At 42.3% G+C, this 17911-nt stretch overlaps 1 protein-coding gene across 1 annotated transcript in view; it reads left to right on the top strand.

The window, feature by feature from the left end:
• The window catches only part of LOC126106567 (protein Smaug homolog 1), a 106141-nt gene that overhangs the window by 37148 nt on the left and 51082 nt on the right, over positions 1 to 17911 (top strand). Inside the window, exons 4-5 of the mRNA XM_049912909.1 lie at positions 10365 to 10504; positions 14030 to 14118. Of these exons, the coding sequence (XP_049768866.1) occupies positions 10365 to 10504; positions 14030 to 14118 (229 nt within the window). The remainder of the gene's footprint in view (positions 1 to 10364; positions 10505 to 14029; positions 14119 to 17911) is intronic.

Raw genomic sequence — 17911 nt, 5'->3', positions numbered from 1 at the left:
CTCCACAACGGCAACATCATCTTCGGGTGTTTAACCGTATCTGGCTCCAGGGTGACTTCACTTCACAGTGGAGGGATAGCATCGTGGTTCCTGTCCTTAAGCCTGGTAAGTACCCCCTATCTGTTGACAGCTATCGGCCAATTAGTTTGACCAATGTTGTTTGTAAGTTACTTGAACGGATGGTAGCCAGTCAGCTCAATTGGGTCCTCGAATCTCGGGATCTATTGTCCCCTTACCAGTGTGGCTTTCGAGAGGGACGGTCTCCAATCAATCTTTTACTCCCCTTGGAATCCGCAGTCCGGCTGACTTTTTCCCAGCGCCGCCATTTGGTTGCAGTGTTTTTTGACCTTCGCAAGGCCTATGACACGGCCTGGCGCCATCACATCTTACTTACCCTTCATCAGTGGGGTCTTCGGGACCCACTCCAGATTTTTATCCGCCAGTTCCTGATCCACCGGTCATTCAGAGTTCGAGTTGGTCCTGCTTTTAGTTCTCCACGGACCCAGGAGACGGGCATCCCACAGGGTTCTGTCTTGAGTGTCATTCTTTTCCTCATTGCTATTGATGGACTTGTGGCTTCTGTCGGTCCCTTGGTCGCCCCTGCCCTGTATGTGGATGATTTCTGCATTTGGGTTAGTTCCTCCTCGATGGCATCTGCAGAACGGCAGCTCCACGTAGCTACACGGCGTGCCTCTGCATGGATCCTCTCACACGGGTTTCAATTCTCTCCTTTAAAATCGCGAGTGGTCCACTTCTGCCGCCGTACTACGATCCACCCTGATCCATCGCTCTATCTCTCTGCACGACGATTGCCTGTGGTCCCACAGTTTCGTTTCTTGGGTCTTCTTTTTGACAACAAGCTCACTTGGCTGCCCCATATCAAACATCTGGAGGTAGGATATTTCCGTAAACTCGATGTCCTTCGCTTCCTTGCCCACTCCTCTTGGGGTGCGGACCGTTCCCTCCTCCTCCGTCTTTATCGTGCTCTAGTTCTGTCTCACTTTGACTATGGTTGTCAAGTTTATGGTTCAGCTGCTCCTTCCACACTGCACGTGCTGGATCCAGTCCACCATCGTGGTATCCGTTTGGCCACTCGTGCCTTCCCTACTAGCCCTGTTGATAGTCTCCTGGTTGAAGCTGGGATCCCCCCCCTTTCTGTTTGGCGGTCCCAGCTTCTGGTGTCTTATGCACTCAGTATCCGTTCCTCTCCCACTCATCCTTCTTATTCTATCCTGTTCCCAGACCATGGACGTCGCCCACCCGACTCCCGCCCTCGGGTGGGTTTACCAGTTGGGCTGCGCCTTGTGTCTCTTTGCCGTGATTTTCAGCTTCCTTCTTTGTCCTGTCTTCCTCCCTCCCTCTCCTCCACCCCTCCTTGGTTAGCTCCTCGGCTTCGAATTTGGATGGATCTCCACCGAGGTCCGAAAGATTCCCCCGGTGGTGTTCGGTTCCTTTTTCTGCCAAATTTTATGGGAGTTTCGGGATGCTGTTGTTTTTTACACTGATGGCTCTAAATCTGCTGATCATGTTGGGTATGCCTTCACATCCTCTGTTGGAACGGAAAGTCATCTGCTGCCACCTACATGTGGGGTGTTTACTGCGGAATTGATGGCAATTTCTCAGGCCCTTAGCTTTATTAAACAGTCCCAACACAACTGCGTTTTGTTATGTACGGACTCGATGAGTGGCCTTCTTGCTATTGACCGGTGTTTTTCGCGCCATCCCTTGGTCTCTGCCATCCATGACCATCTCGCTGATATTCACCGTGCTGCTTGTTCCATTGACTTCCTTTGGGTCCCTGGCCATGTGGGTATCCCAGGCAATGAGCTCGCTGATCGTTTGGCTGGGGGAGCAGTTACTTATCTCCCCCCCCCCCCCCCCCCCCCCCCCCCGTTTTCTGTAACCCCTCCTGCAGCGGATTTACGGCTTCACATCAAATCCCACTTCGCAGTCATGGGCCAATTCTTGGGAGGCTACTCCCCTGTCTAATAAACTTCGGGCAATTAAGGTGACACCAGTCCCGTGGCGTTCTTCCTTTTGCCTCTCCCGAAGGACTCGACCACACTGTGTCATCTCCGCTTTGGCCATACCAGGCTGACCCATGGTTTTCTTTTGCATGATGAGCCACCCCCACTTTGTGGTTGTGGAGCCTTCCAGTCAGTAGTCCACATTTTGGTTGAATGCCCCCTTCTTTTGGCTCTGCGTGCTAAGTACAGACTCCCCCACACTTTAACTTTGATGTTGGCTGACGATTCCCGGATGGTCTCTCTGGTTCTCGGTTTCCTCCGGGAAAGTGGTTTTTATTCTCAGTTTTAAGGTTTTTAATCTCTCTGGTATTGGGGCAGGGCGGTGAGTGTTTGGGTGTCTCCCACTGAAAGCAGTGTTCAGAGATTCCTGATTCACTTCCCTGACCGAAATACTCTTTTCTTTTCCCCTTTACACTCTCTCTCTCTCTCTCTCTCTCTCTCTCTCTCTCTCTCCTCTCTCTCTCTCTCTCTCTCTCTCTCTCTCTCTCTGTGTGTGTGTGTGTGTGTGTGTGTGTGTGTGTGTGTGTGTGTGTGTGTGTGTGTGTGTGTGTGTGTGTGTGTGTGTGTGGTTTTTTTTTTTTTTTTTTTTTTTTTTAAAGGATTGGTTAGTCTCCTTTTCCCATACATACTTCTACATTGTAGCGGTTGTACCTTTTAAGTCACAGGTGGTCTTGCCTATGCTGCTTCAGCATAGCATTGGGTTCTTTCTCTTGCTGACTGTCCCTTGTTTTGTTTTTTACCATTGACAACATGACTGCCCCTTTACGTTTTTAGCCTTTTCCCTTTTATTGTTCTGACTTTCCTGAGATGTCACATTAGCGGAATGGACCACATTTGAAACAAGGGACTGATGACCTTGCTGTTTGGTCCCTTAAACCTCAAACAACCAACCAGTTCGTCAATCCACACAACGTTATTCCACTGTTCAGTCGTCCAATGTTTACGCTCCTTTCACCAAGCAAGGTGTCGTTTGGCATTTACCAGTGTGATGTGCAGCTTATGAGCAGCCACTCGACCATGAAATCAAAGTTTTCTCACCTCTCACCTAACTGTCACAGTAGTGCAGTGGATCCTGATGCAGTATGGAATTCCTGTGTGATGGTCCAGATAAATGTCTGCATATTACACATTACGACCCTCTTAAACTGTAAGCAGCCTGTCAGTCAACAGACAAGGTCAGCCTGTATGCTTTTGGCTGTATGTGTCCCTACATGTTTCCGCTTCACTATCACATCAAAACAGTGGAGCTAGGGATGTTTTGGAGTGTGGAAATCTCACACACAGATGTATGACACAAGTGACAGCCAATCACCTAATCAAGAGTTCGACTCCACGAGTTTCGCAGAGTGCCCCATTCTGCTCCCTTGATGTCTAATGCCCGCAGAGGTCGTTGATATGGAGTAACTGGCAGTAGGTGGCAGCACAATGCATCTAATATGAAAACCGTATGTTTTTTGGGGGTGTCCAGATAGTCTTCATCATAGTGTACATGCACAATAAACTGTGACCACTCCCCATCTACATATTGGCTTACTCTTGGTTTCAGAAAACAAAATGAACAAAATCGTAAACATCTGAATGGAATGTGCTATCAAAGACTGCCTTTCAAAATGTAACTCATTGTACTCTACACTGTAGCATTTGTGAAAAAAACGAAAGATAATTAAATGTACTGACTCAGGAATAAAATAGATTACTAACAGTCATCACTCCCCTTCCTCCTTATGCCCACCCCATAAGTGACATTTCATGTTTTTGTGTAGCTTTTAATCCTTACATTCTCACACATATTACTCAATTAATAAAATTGCAGGAATTCATCTGTAATCGAAGTCCATCTAGTATTTCAGTTGAACAGTTTACACTTGAATTTCTGCGATTTCATGGATTCTGTAGTTGTTTTGCTTGGACATCATGATTGAGCATACTCTAACATGGAAAAAAAGTGGAATACTTCTGAAGAAAAATCTGCCTGGCAAAAAATTTGAGTAAAATGTTTAATTTTCCTGTTATGGTGTTCAGTCCGAAGACTGGTCTGCTGCAGCTCTCCTTGTTTCTGTCCTCTGCAAGCCTATTTATCTCTATATAACAACAACAACAACAACAACAACAACAACATACACCCATTTTACGTGTACTTAAGCCATGGCTACCTTTAGAATTTTTATCCCTTACACTTCTTTAGATTGCCAGGTCAACAACTCTTTGATGGCACAGGATGTCTCTTATCAACTGATCCCTTCTTTTAGCAAAGTTGTCATCCCTTTCAGTATCTCAGAATGTGATATATTTATATTTCTTTCTTTCTTTATTTGTTTTCTTGCTAATACCACCTTCGGTCATCATCAATTATTTTACTGCCCAAATAGCGAAATGCATTCCCCAAAATCGCCTTATGTAATTAGATTACAATCTATTAAGCTTTGCTTACTTTTTGTTGTTTATTGTATTTCTTTTTGGAGACACTGTCCATTCTGTTAAACTATTTGTCCAAATCCTTTGGCTGTCTTCCTGCAATTGCTGCTCACATTGAACATGTGTAAGAGCAACTTTTTGAGTTGCTCATTCATTTGATGTGGTGTTTATAATTGTGAGATGAAAGTAAAAATTGCTAAAAACCCCTAAGATTGGTATGCATTTTGAAACCATCAGTATTAAGAAATTTTGTCGCGGTTGGGACTACTTTTAACATCAAACAATGGAAACTACAGGTTGGAATAATAATATAAGGAATAGGATAGACTGCCACACACCGTACAGATGATGATGATGATGATGATGATGATGATGATGATGATGAGTTGCAGACAGGCTTAACAAAATGACTGATACACATGCGGCTATCTTCAAAAACCTTCCTCAGCAGGGAAAACACACATGTTTACAATAGCACACATACCTGATGCACCCTTGGCCGCCACCACAATCGTAGTTGCAGTGAGTGGCAATCTATCCTATTCCTTATACTTTTGGTATCAACTGTATTAGTGAAAAGTGGAAATTTCTGTCAAATTGGTATTGGAACCCAGACTTCCTGCACGTCGCGAGTAGTTGCCTTAACTGTCTTGGCTACATGTGTACACTCTCATGACTGATAGTGTCTACACCCTCATTGCTCACAGCTTACATGGATTCCCACAACAGGCTTAATGAGAGAAATGTGTTAAACATTAGTATTGTTGTCGTCTTGCTCATCTAGACTGTAATACTTCGTACATTTGGAGGTTTGGATCAGTTCTGGGAACATGCACAGGTAGCTGAGATGCTTATGACAACTATTCATGATAAGATGTGGTAAAAAAATTTTGTCATCAATAGGTATGATTTCCAAGCTCATGTCCAGAATGTTCACTGTTGGAAAAAAAATTTAGTAATGCTAATAAAGTAGCATTACAAAATTAGGATGCATTGATGAGAAACATATCATATTTACTTGTCTGGTTACAAGTTTGATATCTGTTCATTCAAGGCTCACACGGGCTTCCATGTGTTTCTTATGGGGATACATTTTTAAGAGAGTGTTTAATACAACGCAGTTGCTTTGTCATGTACCCTATATGAGGTGGTCATAAATTTTATCATCAAAAATATAAAGTTGGGTGACTGTTTTTTTTTATTTATTGGTTTGCAAGTATTTTTTATTTATGTATTTATTTATTCTTCATAATTACAGCCAATTGTGTGAAAAGCTAAAATAGATAATATAAATCACATTTCCTTGGTTAGTAATAAACTTATATGTTAACTACAGTGCAACTTCAGATTCCATGTTTTGTGATTCTACACCAAAAATTCATAGCCCCTGTGAAAAGCCCATAAGATCAATGACAAAAATTCCCTGTTTTTATGTTTCTTCCTAGTAGTTACCTTTATTTTATGTTCTTACTAGACTTCTTGCTTGAATTCATCCCGATTTCATCCTGTTGACATTTGATGTGATTGAATGAGTTAAAGTGATACAAAAGACAGACAGTTCGCACAGTGGTGGCAGAGTGAAGAGAATATTTTAGGCAGTTGCATAGAGCAGAGATGTGAGAGAAAAATGCTGAAAGAATCCATTAGTGGCATTAGCAACACAACTTGAAGTGTTTAGCTTCAGCACGAAATTATGATACATCTACTGCTAGGTTATGGCAGCAATGGAAAAACAGCACAGTTGGTGCAAAGTGTTCGGACTGAGCCATTGTGTGATGAATGGCCTCATCTTTTGGCATATATTTTCAATATACTGTCTTCAGCAACATCTCTCGTTAACCTTTTAAATTTGAAACACTGAGTGTGAAAGAATATACTCGATCAGAATAGAGGAAACGTCGACCATTTATGACTACTGAGCTCGTGTTGGTTGGCGACTTGTTCAAACAGTCGACGCAGCTGCCACAACACACTAACATACGTAAAATGTGTTTCCTTCTGGGTGTGTGGCTCCTCAACCTTGGGAGAAGAGGTAGGAGTGACAGCATTTTATGAAGTGCTGAAAATATGCTTTTTGTGCAGAGATGTTACATGGAAATAGAGCAAGGGTTTTGCAATAGCACATTTTAGATACACTTTGTACTGCACACTGTAGCTCATAAAGATAGGCAGCAGTGATAGAAGGCATGAAGCAAAACTGTAGTGCACAAGCTGTCTCAAAAATGTAAATTTTATGCAATGTACGGAAATTCACTGAGCCAACTTCTAACAAGCTTGTAATGTCAATTATTTTTTTGCTCTATTTTTCGGGTTTCACCATTTTTCTCGATTCTTCATTTTCCTCAATTTTCCATTTTTTAAAGTCTGCACTGCATGAAAATGTAAAATACAGTTTTCTCTGTATTTATTTCAGATACTTAATTTTTTAAATACTATAAATACTACAAAGCTAAAATAAAACCCTTAACATGTTAGCCTACTATAATCCCTACAGAATTTGTTCTTTGTACATTTTTTGATGACTTTAACTAATAGATTGTTGTTTCCACTACTGCATCTGCCCTCATACTACCTGGTCTGCAGCCATTGTCCGCTGGATTCCTTGGGCATCGAACAGCCCATCGGCAGTGTTTCCACTATAGCAAACTATTCCACCCATCACATCTTACAGTCCACACTTCCATGATCACTTGCACCAACGCAATATATATTCTGTGGGCATTACTTCATTCGGTGATCGCCGACCTTGGTTATCTTCGCTCCATCTGCAGAGTATGTTGTCCAGCCTGGATGGAAGCATGCTGACCTAGTTTGAATGCCTTGTAAAGTCTTCCTTACCCATCCTGGGTACTGTGGCTGCAGTATAATCAAGAAGGCACTAGATCAACTTGCTTCTTTGTGCTACTTTGGGATCCAATGTCCTTTGTACCTGACGTCCATTACGCTCTATGTCTTCGTAGAGCACACAGTCCCACAGTGGGTGTTCTGGTGTGCCCACACTACTGCAGCTGCTATCATTCGTTTGTCTTTTGTTTTTGTATAAATTTCATTTTTAATCCCTCCCTGGTGTTAGAAATAAATTCGTATGTTCTCCTGTCTGTGCCTGAAGTGTCCCGTTCATTTTGCACAGTTGTAATATGCAATCTTTAGTTACCTTTTTCGATTTTGCTTCAATTCAGATCACCCATTGTACTTCCATTTGACTGCTTTTCTTTAACCAGTAAAAGACTCCCTTATTCCTAGTTCCCTAATCCAGTGTGCATATTCCTAGAATTACTAACAAATCATCATTTGGCCTAGTGCAATAGGCACCCTTTAATCTTAGTAGCACTTCTCATTGAACTAGCTACAATATGAGCCCAAATGCTCGACTGATGCTAATGTAGATGAGTGTTATACTCTGACTGTTTTCAAAGGAAGGCAAAATTGCCTATTTGCAGTGGTTACAATTTAATACATCATGTTTGTACCTTTAGTGCTGGCTTCCTTTGTATGATGTGCTAAGTTAGGATGTTCCTCCAGAAATACCCATAGATACATTTTTTACTGCACTTTTCTTAATCATTTAATTTTATTTAACGGTTTCTTGCTAGGATCCCTTTAGGCAGGACGTATGTTGTTTTTTGAGGTGCTAGTGACAATTTAACACTTAGACACCAGCCATCAAGTTCACAGAGAGCCACATCATATTTGTCTTCTTTAATTCTTCTGGAGTCACCTCAGCATGTCGTCTGCAAATGCTGCCAGTCCACATATGTTATTGCTGTCATGTAACTTTTGGAGTACATTGCTACATTCCCAAACTCGGGACCACACACTGATTCCTGCAGACAGCCTTAAGCACTCGGGCAGATGCACAGTGCTGCTGAACACTCCAAATCTCTAAGGCGGCCAAAAAGACAGCCACTATGTTATTGAAAGCACCAGCAATATTGATAGTCACTGCTAGAGCATACATAGCACGAGTATCTGGTGCTAGCAAAATTGCCTTTTAGTTGTGTCTTAAGTTGACTTCCTTATTCTGAACCCTTACTGCCGAGGGCTCATCCTGTGTGGCAGTCTACGATTTGGTAATCTTTAGCATAATGGTTTTTCAAAAATCTTGCTGAGTACATTCAAGGCCAAATTAGTCTGTAGGATATGGGTATCATTGGAGCCTTAACTTTTCCTTTGCTAATTTTTACCACATCATTGTTCTTCCATGGTGCAGGAACACTTTCTTGCAAGAGACATGCATTGTACAGTTCACATATCTATCCAGTTGGTCACGTAGGGCTGGTATTACTTTGTCAGGGATCCTGTTTGGTCCTGGAGATTTTTCTGTTTCAGTCTGAGATTTGCCAAATTTCTTCCTGTGCAAAGGGGTACACAAGCTTATTATTTCTAGAGCCTTCCCATGACACAGTTAGTAACCTGCACTGGTTGACTGTCTTCCTCCATCGGAAAGTAGTTTTTCCATAAGCAGGGCAGTTGACTGTTCTCAGGTTTCTATTATTGTTCAGTCATCTCTTTTGAGTGCGAAGAAAATCGTTTGTGACCATATTTTCTTGCAGACTATTTTGTATAGTATTCTCCAGGTATTGGTTTCTAAGTTAGTCTCCACAAACTGGTTCCATTGCTCCACTTGTTTTCCATAACTCTTCCTTAAAATGTTGTATCTATGCAGCCTTTAGATTCTTTCTTCTTGAGTCGTGCTGCTCTGGTATAGCTTCGTGGTTCTTCTTGTGGAATCTCAGTCCAGATGCAAGGTACTCATCTAGAAGGACTTCTCCTGATAGGCATTGGTGCCTCCATTGCAGTGTGTGTGGTTGCTGTCAGTTCTTGCTCTCTAACGTATGCATCACCCAGTGATGGACTTCCCTGGCACTGGTATACTCTTTAAGAGTTCTTCCCAGTTAGCGTCCTTGATGTTTTCTGTAGGTCTTGGATTTCACTTCGTGATGATGTAGTGTAGGGTATTGTGACCACTTGGTGTCATTCCACTCTCAACCTTCTAGCCTTTCACACAGTGCAGCACCCTTGCCTTTGCTAAAGTAACATCAGTGTTGTTTCTTTAACCTCTGTTTGTAGGTTGGTGGATTGTGAGGTGCATTCTGTACCTGTAGGTTGAGTTCCATAATGGCTTCTTCTAGTTGTCTTCCACAGGCATCAGTCAGGCAGCTATGCCACAATACTGACTTTGCATTGGCAAAAAGGGAGTACACAAGAGGCTTAGTTCATGTCACTAAATTGAAATAAATGGAAGCCAGGATGCAACTCTCCCTTCCAGTTAACATTTCCACACAGATGATGTATTCTGGACAGCACTGTGATACTTTTGTCACTGTTACGGCCTTATTTAATACTAGTATTGCTGCCATACGAGGTTGTTTTCTTCACAACCTTTCATATTTTATGAATATAACTAGATGTGCATACTTTAATATTGCATAATACTGTGTTTGATATTATGCATATTGTAATCTAATATAGCAATTTAACATAATCAGTGTATAATGTGAAGAGTGCTTGATTAGACTATTCTCACCTTATCGTGATAAGATATTGTGTGTGTTAAAAAATATCTTTGTTGGTTTCCTACACACGAGTGTACCTTATAGATACAAGTCAGTTGTTTCCTGATGGTGATGACCCAATAGGCCAACTAAAATAGATATCAGCAGGACAAAAAGCATTTTCCTACCTTAATTACCTAACATTAGTTGCTCATTGTAACAAAACTTTGATTACCTCTAATATGGACTAGTTTTTATTTTTACTGTAGTTGTGTATGAAGGCAGTGTCTTGTGTGTAATACCACACATCCAAAACATGAATTGGCCTGTGGTGTCCATATGCAAAGAGCTGATTAATGTTAGGATAATTTTGAAAGTTTGCATTAAGTTAATTGAGAACCTGAGGTGGCACCTGCATTTTCGACAGGTCACTCACTCAGTGGCTTCGCCACCTAGAGGACCGCATTGCCAATGGTCCGTCATCGGGAGGAGTAGCTGGAGCGATCGGTACTTGTACACCTGTGGCAGACACTCCACCGGTGTGGGGCACCAATGGCCACTTCCAGGGTTAGTTCGCACTTTGTCTGCTCAAACTATGTTATTTCAAATGTAGAGTATTTTTTTCTTTAGTAAAATAAATCTGAGTGTAGTCACTTTTGCACTGGAAACTATGAAATAAGAGCTCCTATTTCAGCTATCTCAATGATCTAGTTCAGAGTATCTAAACTGCCAGTTTCTGCTGCCAGGTCGCTTTGACTAGTGGTCTTTGTCATTTGTTTTGTGATTAACTGTCAAAGTTCATTTCTTAAAATGTTAATTCCCGATTAAGTCTTAGAGAGGAAAAATGGAGTTTCAGGTGGGGGGGGGGGGGGGGGAGGAGAAGAGAGGAGAGATGAGGGATGAAGTAAAGGAAAATTCGGTGATTCGAAGAAATGTCGTTGTTTGGACTGTACCTATAAACGCTTTGCAGCCACGGTCAGTTACAGTGGGGCAGTTAATTTCCTCTCGCATAATCTATGCTGTATGATTACTGGTGTTGCTTCCATTTGTACAGTTGGTGGCAATAGAATATGCTTCGTAAAACTTCGCTTCATTGTTAATGTTAATATCAGAAACATATGTAGGGTGACAATTATTGAACTATATGAAAAATATGTAAATTAGTTACAAACTATGGCGTGAGCATGCTGAATAAAGTATGTATTTGTGACTATGGATGTTCGGGTTTAGGTTAAGACACGTTTGACGTGCCTGCCGTCATTTGCAATGATGTGGCGCAGACGAATAGTGAAATTCTGCTAGACCCCCTGAAGAGTTGGAACATCACTGCTGTCAATGGCCTTCTGAATGGCTGTTTTCAGGTCGGCAATGGTTTTGAGGTTATTGCTGTACACCTTGTCTTTAATATAGCCCACAAAAAGGTGTTGCATGTGTTCAGATCCAGAGAATATGGCAGCCAATGCACTTCCTAAAGTTCTCCTGCAGGACATCGCTCTTCTGCTTCGATGGGGTCGAGCTCTGTCTTGCATGAACCACATCTTGCCGAAATCGGGGTCACCTTGAATAATGTGGATGAAATCGTCTACCAAAACCTTCGTGTACCAGTAGATAGTTGCAGTGCCATCAAGGAATGTCGCACCAATTATTCCATGACTGGACATTGCACACCACAGTGTCACCTATTGAGGGTGAAGAGACTTCTTGATAGCAAAATGAGGATTCTCAGTTCCCAAATGTGCCAATTTTGCTTATTGGTGAACCCATCCAAATGAAAGTGGACTTCATCGCTAAACCAAACCATACATATGCATACTAATTTCCACCATACCCTGTGGCAAACCGTGCAGTTTGAACGCTCTAACGCAAACTGATCGGCAGTTATGATTTTTATTTCATATAGTTCGGTAATTGTCACCCTGCCTTTGCCAGAAAGCATAAAATGTCAGTGGCGTGACATTGCTTTCATTGCACATAAACGCTTGTGAAAAGGATTTATGATGCAGTCTTTAAAGGAAGTGCTTGTAAAAGAGAACTGTAACCAGTTGAAGTGTGAAATGACATTTTTAGACTGGCATGTCCCACTTCCAAGCTTCCTTGATGACAAGAGCTTTTGTGATGTTTAGCAGTAGGTGTTGGGGCATCCCACTGCAGGAGATATTTTCAAGATATGTACAGTTGAGAGAACGGCTTGAATGTATGTCAGCCTGCTTAGTATAAGAGATTGTGACCTTATAAAAGAAGGTACGAATACATAAATTTTAAATTTCAGTTGTTTACACTGTTGAAGTAGTTCAGAAGACAGTCGACAATGGCTTCGCCACCTGTCCGCGTCAGAGAAGACGAAGTTGTGAAGATGGCTGGATCATTGTTGGGGGTGGAACTGACTAGTAGGTCCACACAAGTAAACTGATCTAGGTATCAGAGGATTACAGGTGACACACAGGAGATGGAATAGTTGAGTCAAACCAAAAATTACCCATGTTCCATTTCACAGTCCATTGAAATATTGCATTATGACCACTGCTTACTAATAGACTGGCTGCCACCTGATGATTTTCTAATCATGTGACACTGTAAGGAAAGTAAGTGAAGCAGAAACAAACGGGGAATAACTCCAGCTCCAATATGGGCCACAATTGTGGAAATCCACTGATACGAGCAACTTTATCTAATAGTGGATTGTTACGGCCCAACTCCTGGAAATGAGCATCTCGGAAATGGTGAAGTTGACCACTGTTAGCACACTACTGTCATGAGCTCCTGTGGAATGTGACTAAAGCAGGTGAGAAGGTGTGGGGCGTCTATGCCACTTCTTAGAATATGGAGGTTGGTGGCTTGCCTGCTCTGTAAGGCAGGATACGTGCCAGTCTGACGGAGTACATTGTTGGGGGACGTATTCTTGAACGGGGGTGTGTGCATCACGTGACCCTCTCTGTTTTCCCCTGTGATCAGACACTGCCAGTTAAGATCAAATTGGGTGTGGGACCTCGGAGAGTGGACTGTGAAGTACTGGGAAATGTCGCTCGAAAAGATGAACCGCATTTCATGGTACACAGAGGCCACAGTCTTGTCTTTATACAGTTGTCCAGGCGAAGGTTGTGTGAAATGAGCACCATGTCACAGGTGCTTGCTGCTGAGGGCAATATTGTGCTATGGGGATATCATCTGGGGTCGTCGCAGCTGGCTGTCGCCTTCGAGCGGTGACGACTTCATTCGTTCTGCTCTTGTTTAATCGGCTCCTGAAGAAGCCTAACTGGAGCTGTAAAATTGATGAGCTTCACCCTTCAGAGATGCTGGCTCAATTCCTCCACTTTGTAAACTTCCTGAATGTGTTCTGTGGTTCTGAATGCACGTGCTTCTTGTGAAACAGTATCTGGGCTTTGAGATGATGCTCGCTTCCCTCTGTACAACGTCTCTTTTTTAGAATGTTGCGAGATCACTTCGTTGACCTGACAGTCGTGGTGTGAAAATTTTGTGATATAAGCTCGCCTCGTAGCATACAGCTTTCAGAAAACAAAATAAGGAAAGAAAATTATAAGAGCAATTATTAATATAGGCTGCGGGAAACTGTCCAAACATTTTTTAAGAACCGAAAATTGTACATCTTCTTTTATTTATTTGTAGCACATAATGTATGTAAATGTGGTTGGATTAATTTTATTTTTAGATAAAGTCAGAATGATTATCAGAGTGGCAAACTTGATGTCCATTTGTGACAGCACCTCAGTCAAGATGGATGTCTATAGTGCAGGAAAATTACAGTAAAACACAGTACCTAATGGTAGAAAATTTCCTTCGGAACCACACAATGGGGAAAAAGAATGTGGCTTTCTGTATGCTCGAACACTTAGTGTACTTCTGCAGCATTTTCTACATCCAATTTTGTAAATCAGTTGTGTAATTTTGTAAATAAGTTAAAAAGTGTGCTGTACGTGGTTAAGCAGCTGTTATCACAATAATTTTCATGAGTGACTTCATTAGCTGTTAAGTTTGTAGGTTCTATACTCGGTATCTTTATCATATAGATCCTTCACTATAAATTAAAAATAGATAAATTTACATAATCACTAATGGTGTTTTGTGTGGTTTCAGCAAATGGGCAGCACCTGAAGGTGCGGCGCAGCAACAGCCTCACGCCACCAGTCACAGTGAGTCAGACGTCGGAGTTATGGAGTTCACAGGTAATACTGCATCTGGTGAAAACAAAGTGGGACTCATTATAGTGGGTGTTTCAAAATTTTTGTCAGATTTCAGAGAATTACATCTTCTGCACAAATGAAAATAAAAACTTGGGGTAAATTTTTTCCTTTTGCATAGGACTACAGTGTCTGTCTCCATAACAGAGTGGTCAGCATAGATGGTTACCGTGTGGAGGACCTGCGTTTGATTCCCAGTACTGCAAAAGATTTTTCCTTGATGGGAGGACTGGTACAGAGTGCACTGTGTGCTGACCACATTCCCCTCTGTTTGGCATGGGGCCAAATGGCAGAGGATGACATGATGGCCAGTAGACATCCCTTGGACCTTCAGGATCTGGATGACAAGCTTCTTTGTGGGACCATGAGGTTTTCATTTTCAAAAGAACAATCCAGCATATTGAGGGTATATCTTTCAAGCCACATACATGCTGCTGCTTGAGACACTTTTGTTGCTAACATGTTTCCTGCAGTGTTTGCAAGAAGCTCGGAAAAAGAATATATATTATTGTTAAGGTCTTTGTCCATATTAGTACGAAACGTTTTTCATGTTATATAGCATTGACTGCATCTTTCCTTCTCATAGTGTATCTAGAATTGCCAACTACCGTTGTAGTAGTGAGAAAACACTGTTGATATGGTGCCGCATTGTTAATGCTCAAACACTTGGGCAAATGAGGGAAAAGTGTAGGTGTTGTTGGTAGATGAAAATGTACTATTGACCGTTGTGAAAATAACCTGCTACAGGAGCTGCTCTTGTCCTTGCAAGATTGTGTTGCTTTCCACAGCACCACTAGGATCTAATCCTCAGATTTTAAAATTCTGTCTAATATGGTTATGTTTCAAAGCAAGACAGAAGGTTCAGGAAAGTAATTCCAGTTAACAAAGATCTGTGTTACTCTTTTTCTGTGGTAACTGGAATTTCTTTTTAGCACCTTGCATATCGATTTCACAATACTTGGTTCACGTATTTCATAAGGAACCACGGGACTTGGAAACCAAACCATGTTGGCTTTTAAATTGTCTCTGTACCATTGTTGGACATCCTCCTGTCTTCCACTTGTTCTTGTCAGTATTGAATGTTTAGCAGCCTTCTCTTACTGAGGATAGGCTAGTGGTGGAATGCATATCTCGGTCAGGCGAGCTCTGAAGTCACTGATGCGAAGTTAGGTCTGTACACCCCTTATGGCTGATCCATTATCGAGCCTGTGCTGCTGGTGAAAATGAAAATTTGTAGTTGTAACTGCATTTCATGTGTTGAAGCAGAGAATGCACAACCGCCTTTCCTACCACCATCCAATTTCTTTCATCAGCAATGTCTGTAAGGTGACAGAATGCACGATCAGCAGTCAGCTGGTATGGTGGATAGTCTTGGAATATGCTAACAAATGGACAATGTGGATTTTGTAAGCACCGGTCTGCAGTTGATCATCTTGTCACCTCTTGAGCCACATTACAAATGATTTTCTGTGGAAATGCCAGAATGTAGTGGTGGTTTTTTATTTGGAGAAGGCTTGCAATACCTGCTGGGGGGATGGGAATCCTTCATACAATGCACACTTGAGGCTTCAGATACCACCTGTCCCATTTTGAGAGTTTTTAAAAGACCGGCTTTGCAAGGTACTTGTGGATTCAGCTTTGTGGAATACTTTTATTCAGAATAATAAGTTGCCTCAGGGCTCTGTACTGAGCATAGCCCAACTTGCCATAGCAGTTAACCGTACATGGACTGTCTTCCGCCAGCCATCATGAGCTCTCATTTCATCACTGAATGTGTGACCTACTGCAGCTGTCAACGGACCTGCTTACTTGAGCAAGATGTTCAGCGAGATCTTTGACCGTCTTTACTCGTGGAGCATTGACAACGGCTTCCACTTTTTACACTGAAAAAACTCTTCGTCTAAACTTCTGGCTGTGTAAGAAGTTTCTTCCACCGTACTTTCATCTTGGTCCTGTTGCATTTCCATTTGTCGAAACCACAAAATTCTTGGGGCTCATGTTCAATAGCAAACTTTGTTGGTCCTTCCACATCTTTAAATGGTACTTCATGGGCAGCAGATTGACTATGGGTACCTCATTTACTTATCTACGCGACTATCTGTTTCATGCCATCCCAACACCCACCATTGAGGCATACATTTGGCCACTGAAGCTTTCCACAGTAGCCCAGTTAAAAGTATGCAGATGCTACTGAAATACCGCTGTCATACCAACATGATACTTTCCTATTTTCCTGAACATAGTTTTTGTCTCCCCCCACTTGACCGTCAATAAAGGGGTAAGTGCAACTTCTTTGCTACCTCGTGGCATTTGCTCTCGTATACTGCTTCGGAAGAGTTATCTTAAGTTACCTGCCATGTTCCTGATGGGTGGGAGCCCTTAACAGGTCCATGTTCATCTTGGACTTAGTTTGCTTTCCAAGAATACTACTCTAAGATTTGACTTACGGCTGTAAATGTGTCAAACTTTGCACGCAACTCGGAGACAGCATCTTAGTCTGTACTGATGGTTTCAAGATCAACTATGGCATCAGATGTGCCCTTGTCATTAGTAACAAACATTACAGATACTGGCTTCTAGAACGATGCTAGATTTTTAATGCAGAGCTTTCTGCCCTCTATCAAGCCACCCAGTGCATCTGACGATACAGGCTTCTCAATTGTGTGTTGTGTTATGATTCACTTAGTGAATAATACGAATATAAACATTTTTCCATGTATTCTTTCATGTTTGCTGCTATCTCATTTAAATCCTGTCTGCCTAATAAACTACGAAACTAGAGTGAGGCAACAGCAAATGCGGAAGAATATACATATCATGCCATGTTTATATTCGTATTATTCTTATGCCAAATAGTGATACAGTCAGAAATGAAGCACGACAAACTCGTCCCTAGTGGTGGAAAGGCCGGTGGCACAGTATGCGTCAACATGTCGTTATCGCTGTAGGGAAAGCCAAGGGCCGTGCTTAAAAAAGTCGGGTGCGCCAGGGGAACAGTGAGGTATGTCGAGTTAACACGTCCCCAGCAGTCAAAGGGTTAATCAAATTGGAGGATAATCTTGGACGATTTTCTTGCACCTAGAATGCAAAAATTTGATCATCGTACTGCAGTTTCTAGAATTATGGCCTCAGTTCAGACATGCAAAATGGTGATTGTCTTCCTTTAACATATTGAAATGTTGGTGGTGGTCAGTTACTATCTTGCAGTCTTGGGGCCAATGAGTACGAGCTTTCAAAAATTTGATACAATTGTACTTCTTGTTTAGGTTTTCACAAGTTTTTACTCCCACAGGGGGCTCACCACTCTTTGGCAGGTTCGTGCTTGGCTACCACGGGGCCCCAGCTTTTGCAGCATTTTTTCCCTTCCGTGCTGCATGTCTATCCTCTTGATATTCTTTTTCCCCCTCCCTTAGGGGAACACATCTAGGATGTTATTGGGAATGTTCTGCATTGTCTGTCGCTGTTGTAACAACAGTCTCACCTTTGTTTTTCACTCCCTTTTCCTTTCTTCGTTTCCCTTATCCTCTCGTTCTTCCACTTTGGCATTTGAGGTTTTACTTCTTCCTCCCTGTGTGCTCCCGAAGGCTGGCCCACGTGTCCGATGCGTAACATGTGACCGGGTAACGCATAATTTCCAGCCCTGGGTCGAAGGTAGGGTTGGCGCAGGCCGGGCTCCGGGAGGGGTGACTGCCAGAACTGCAACCTTCCCAAATTGCCGATCGGTCCCTCTGTCAGATATTCTGGAGGTGTGATGTGAGGTGTGAACAATCACTTAAGG

This window comes from Schistocerca cancellata, chromosome 10 (assembly GCF_023864275.1).
Source record: "Schistocerca cancellata isolate TAMUIC-IGC-003103 chromosome 10, iqSchCanc2.1, whole genome shotgun sequence".
NCBI lineage: Eukaryota > Metazoa > Arthropoda > Insecta > Orthoptera > Acrididae > Schistocerca > Schistocerca cancellata.
Note: the sequence above shows the minus strand (reverse complement) of the source record. Positions and strands in the feature narration are given on the sequence as shown.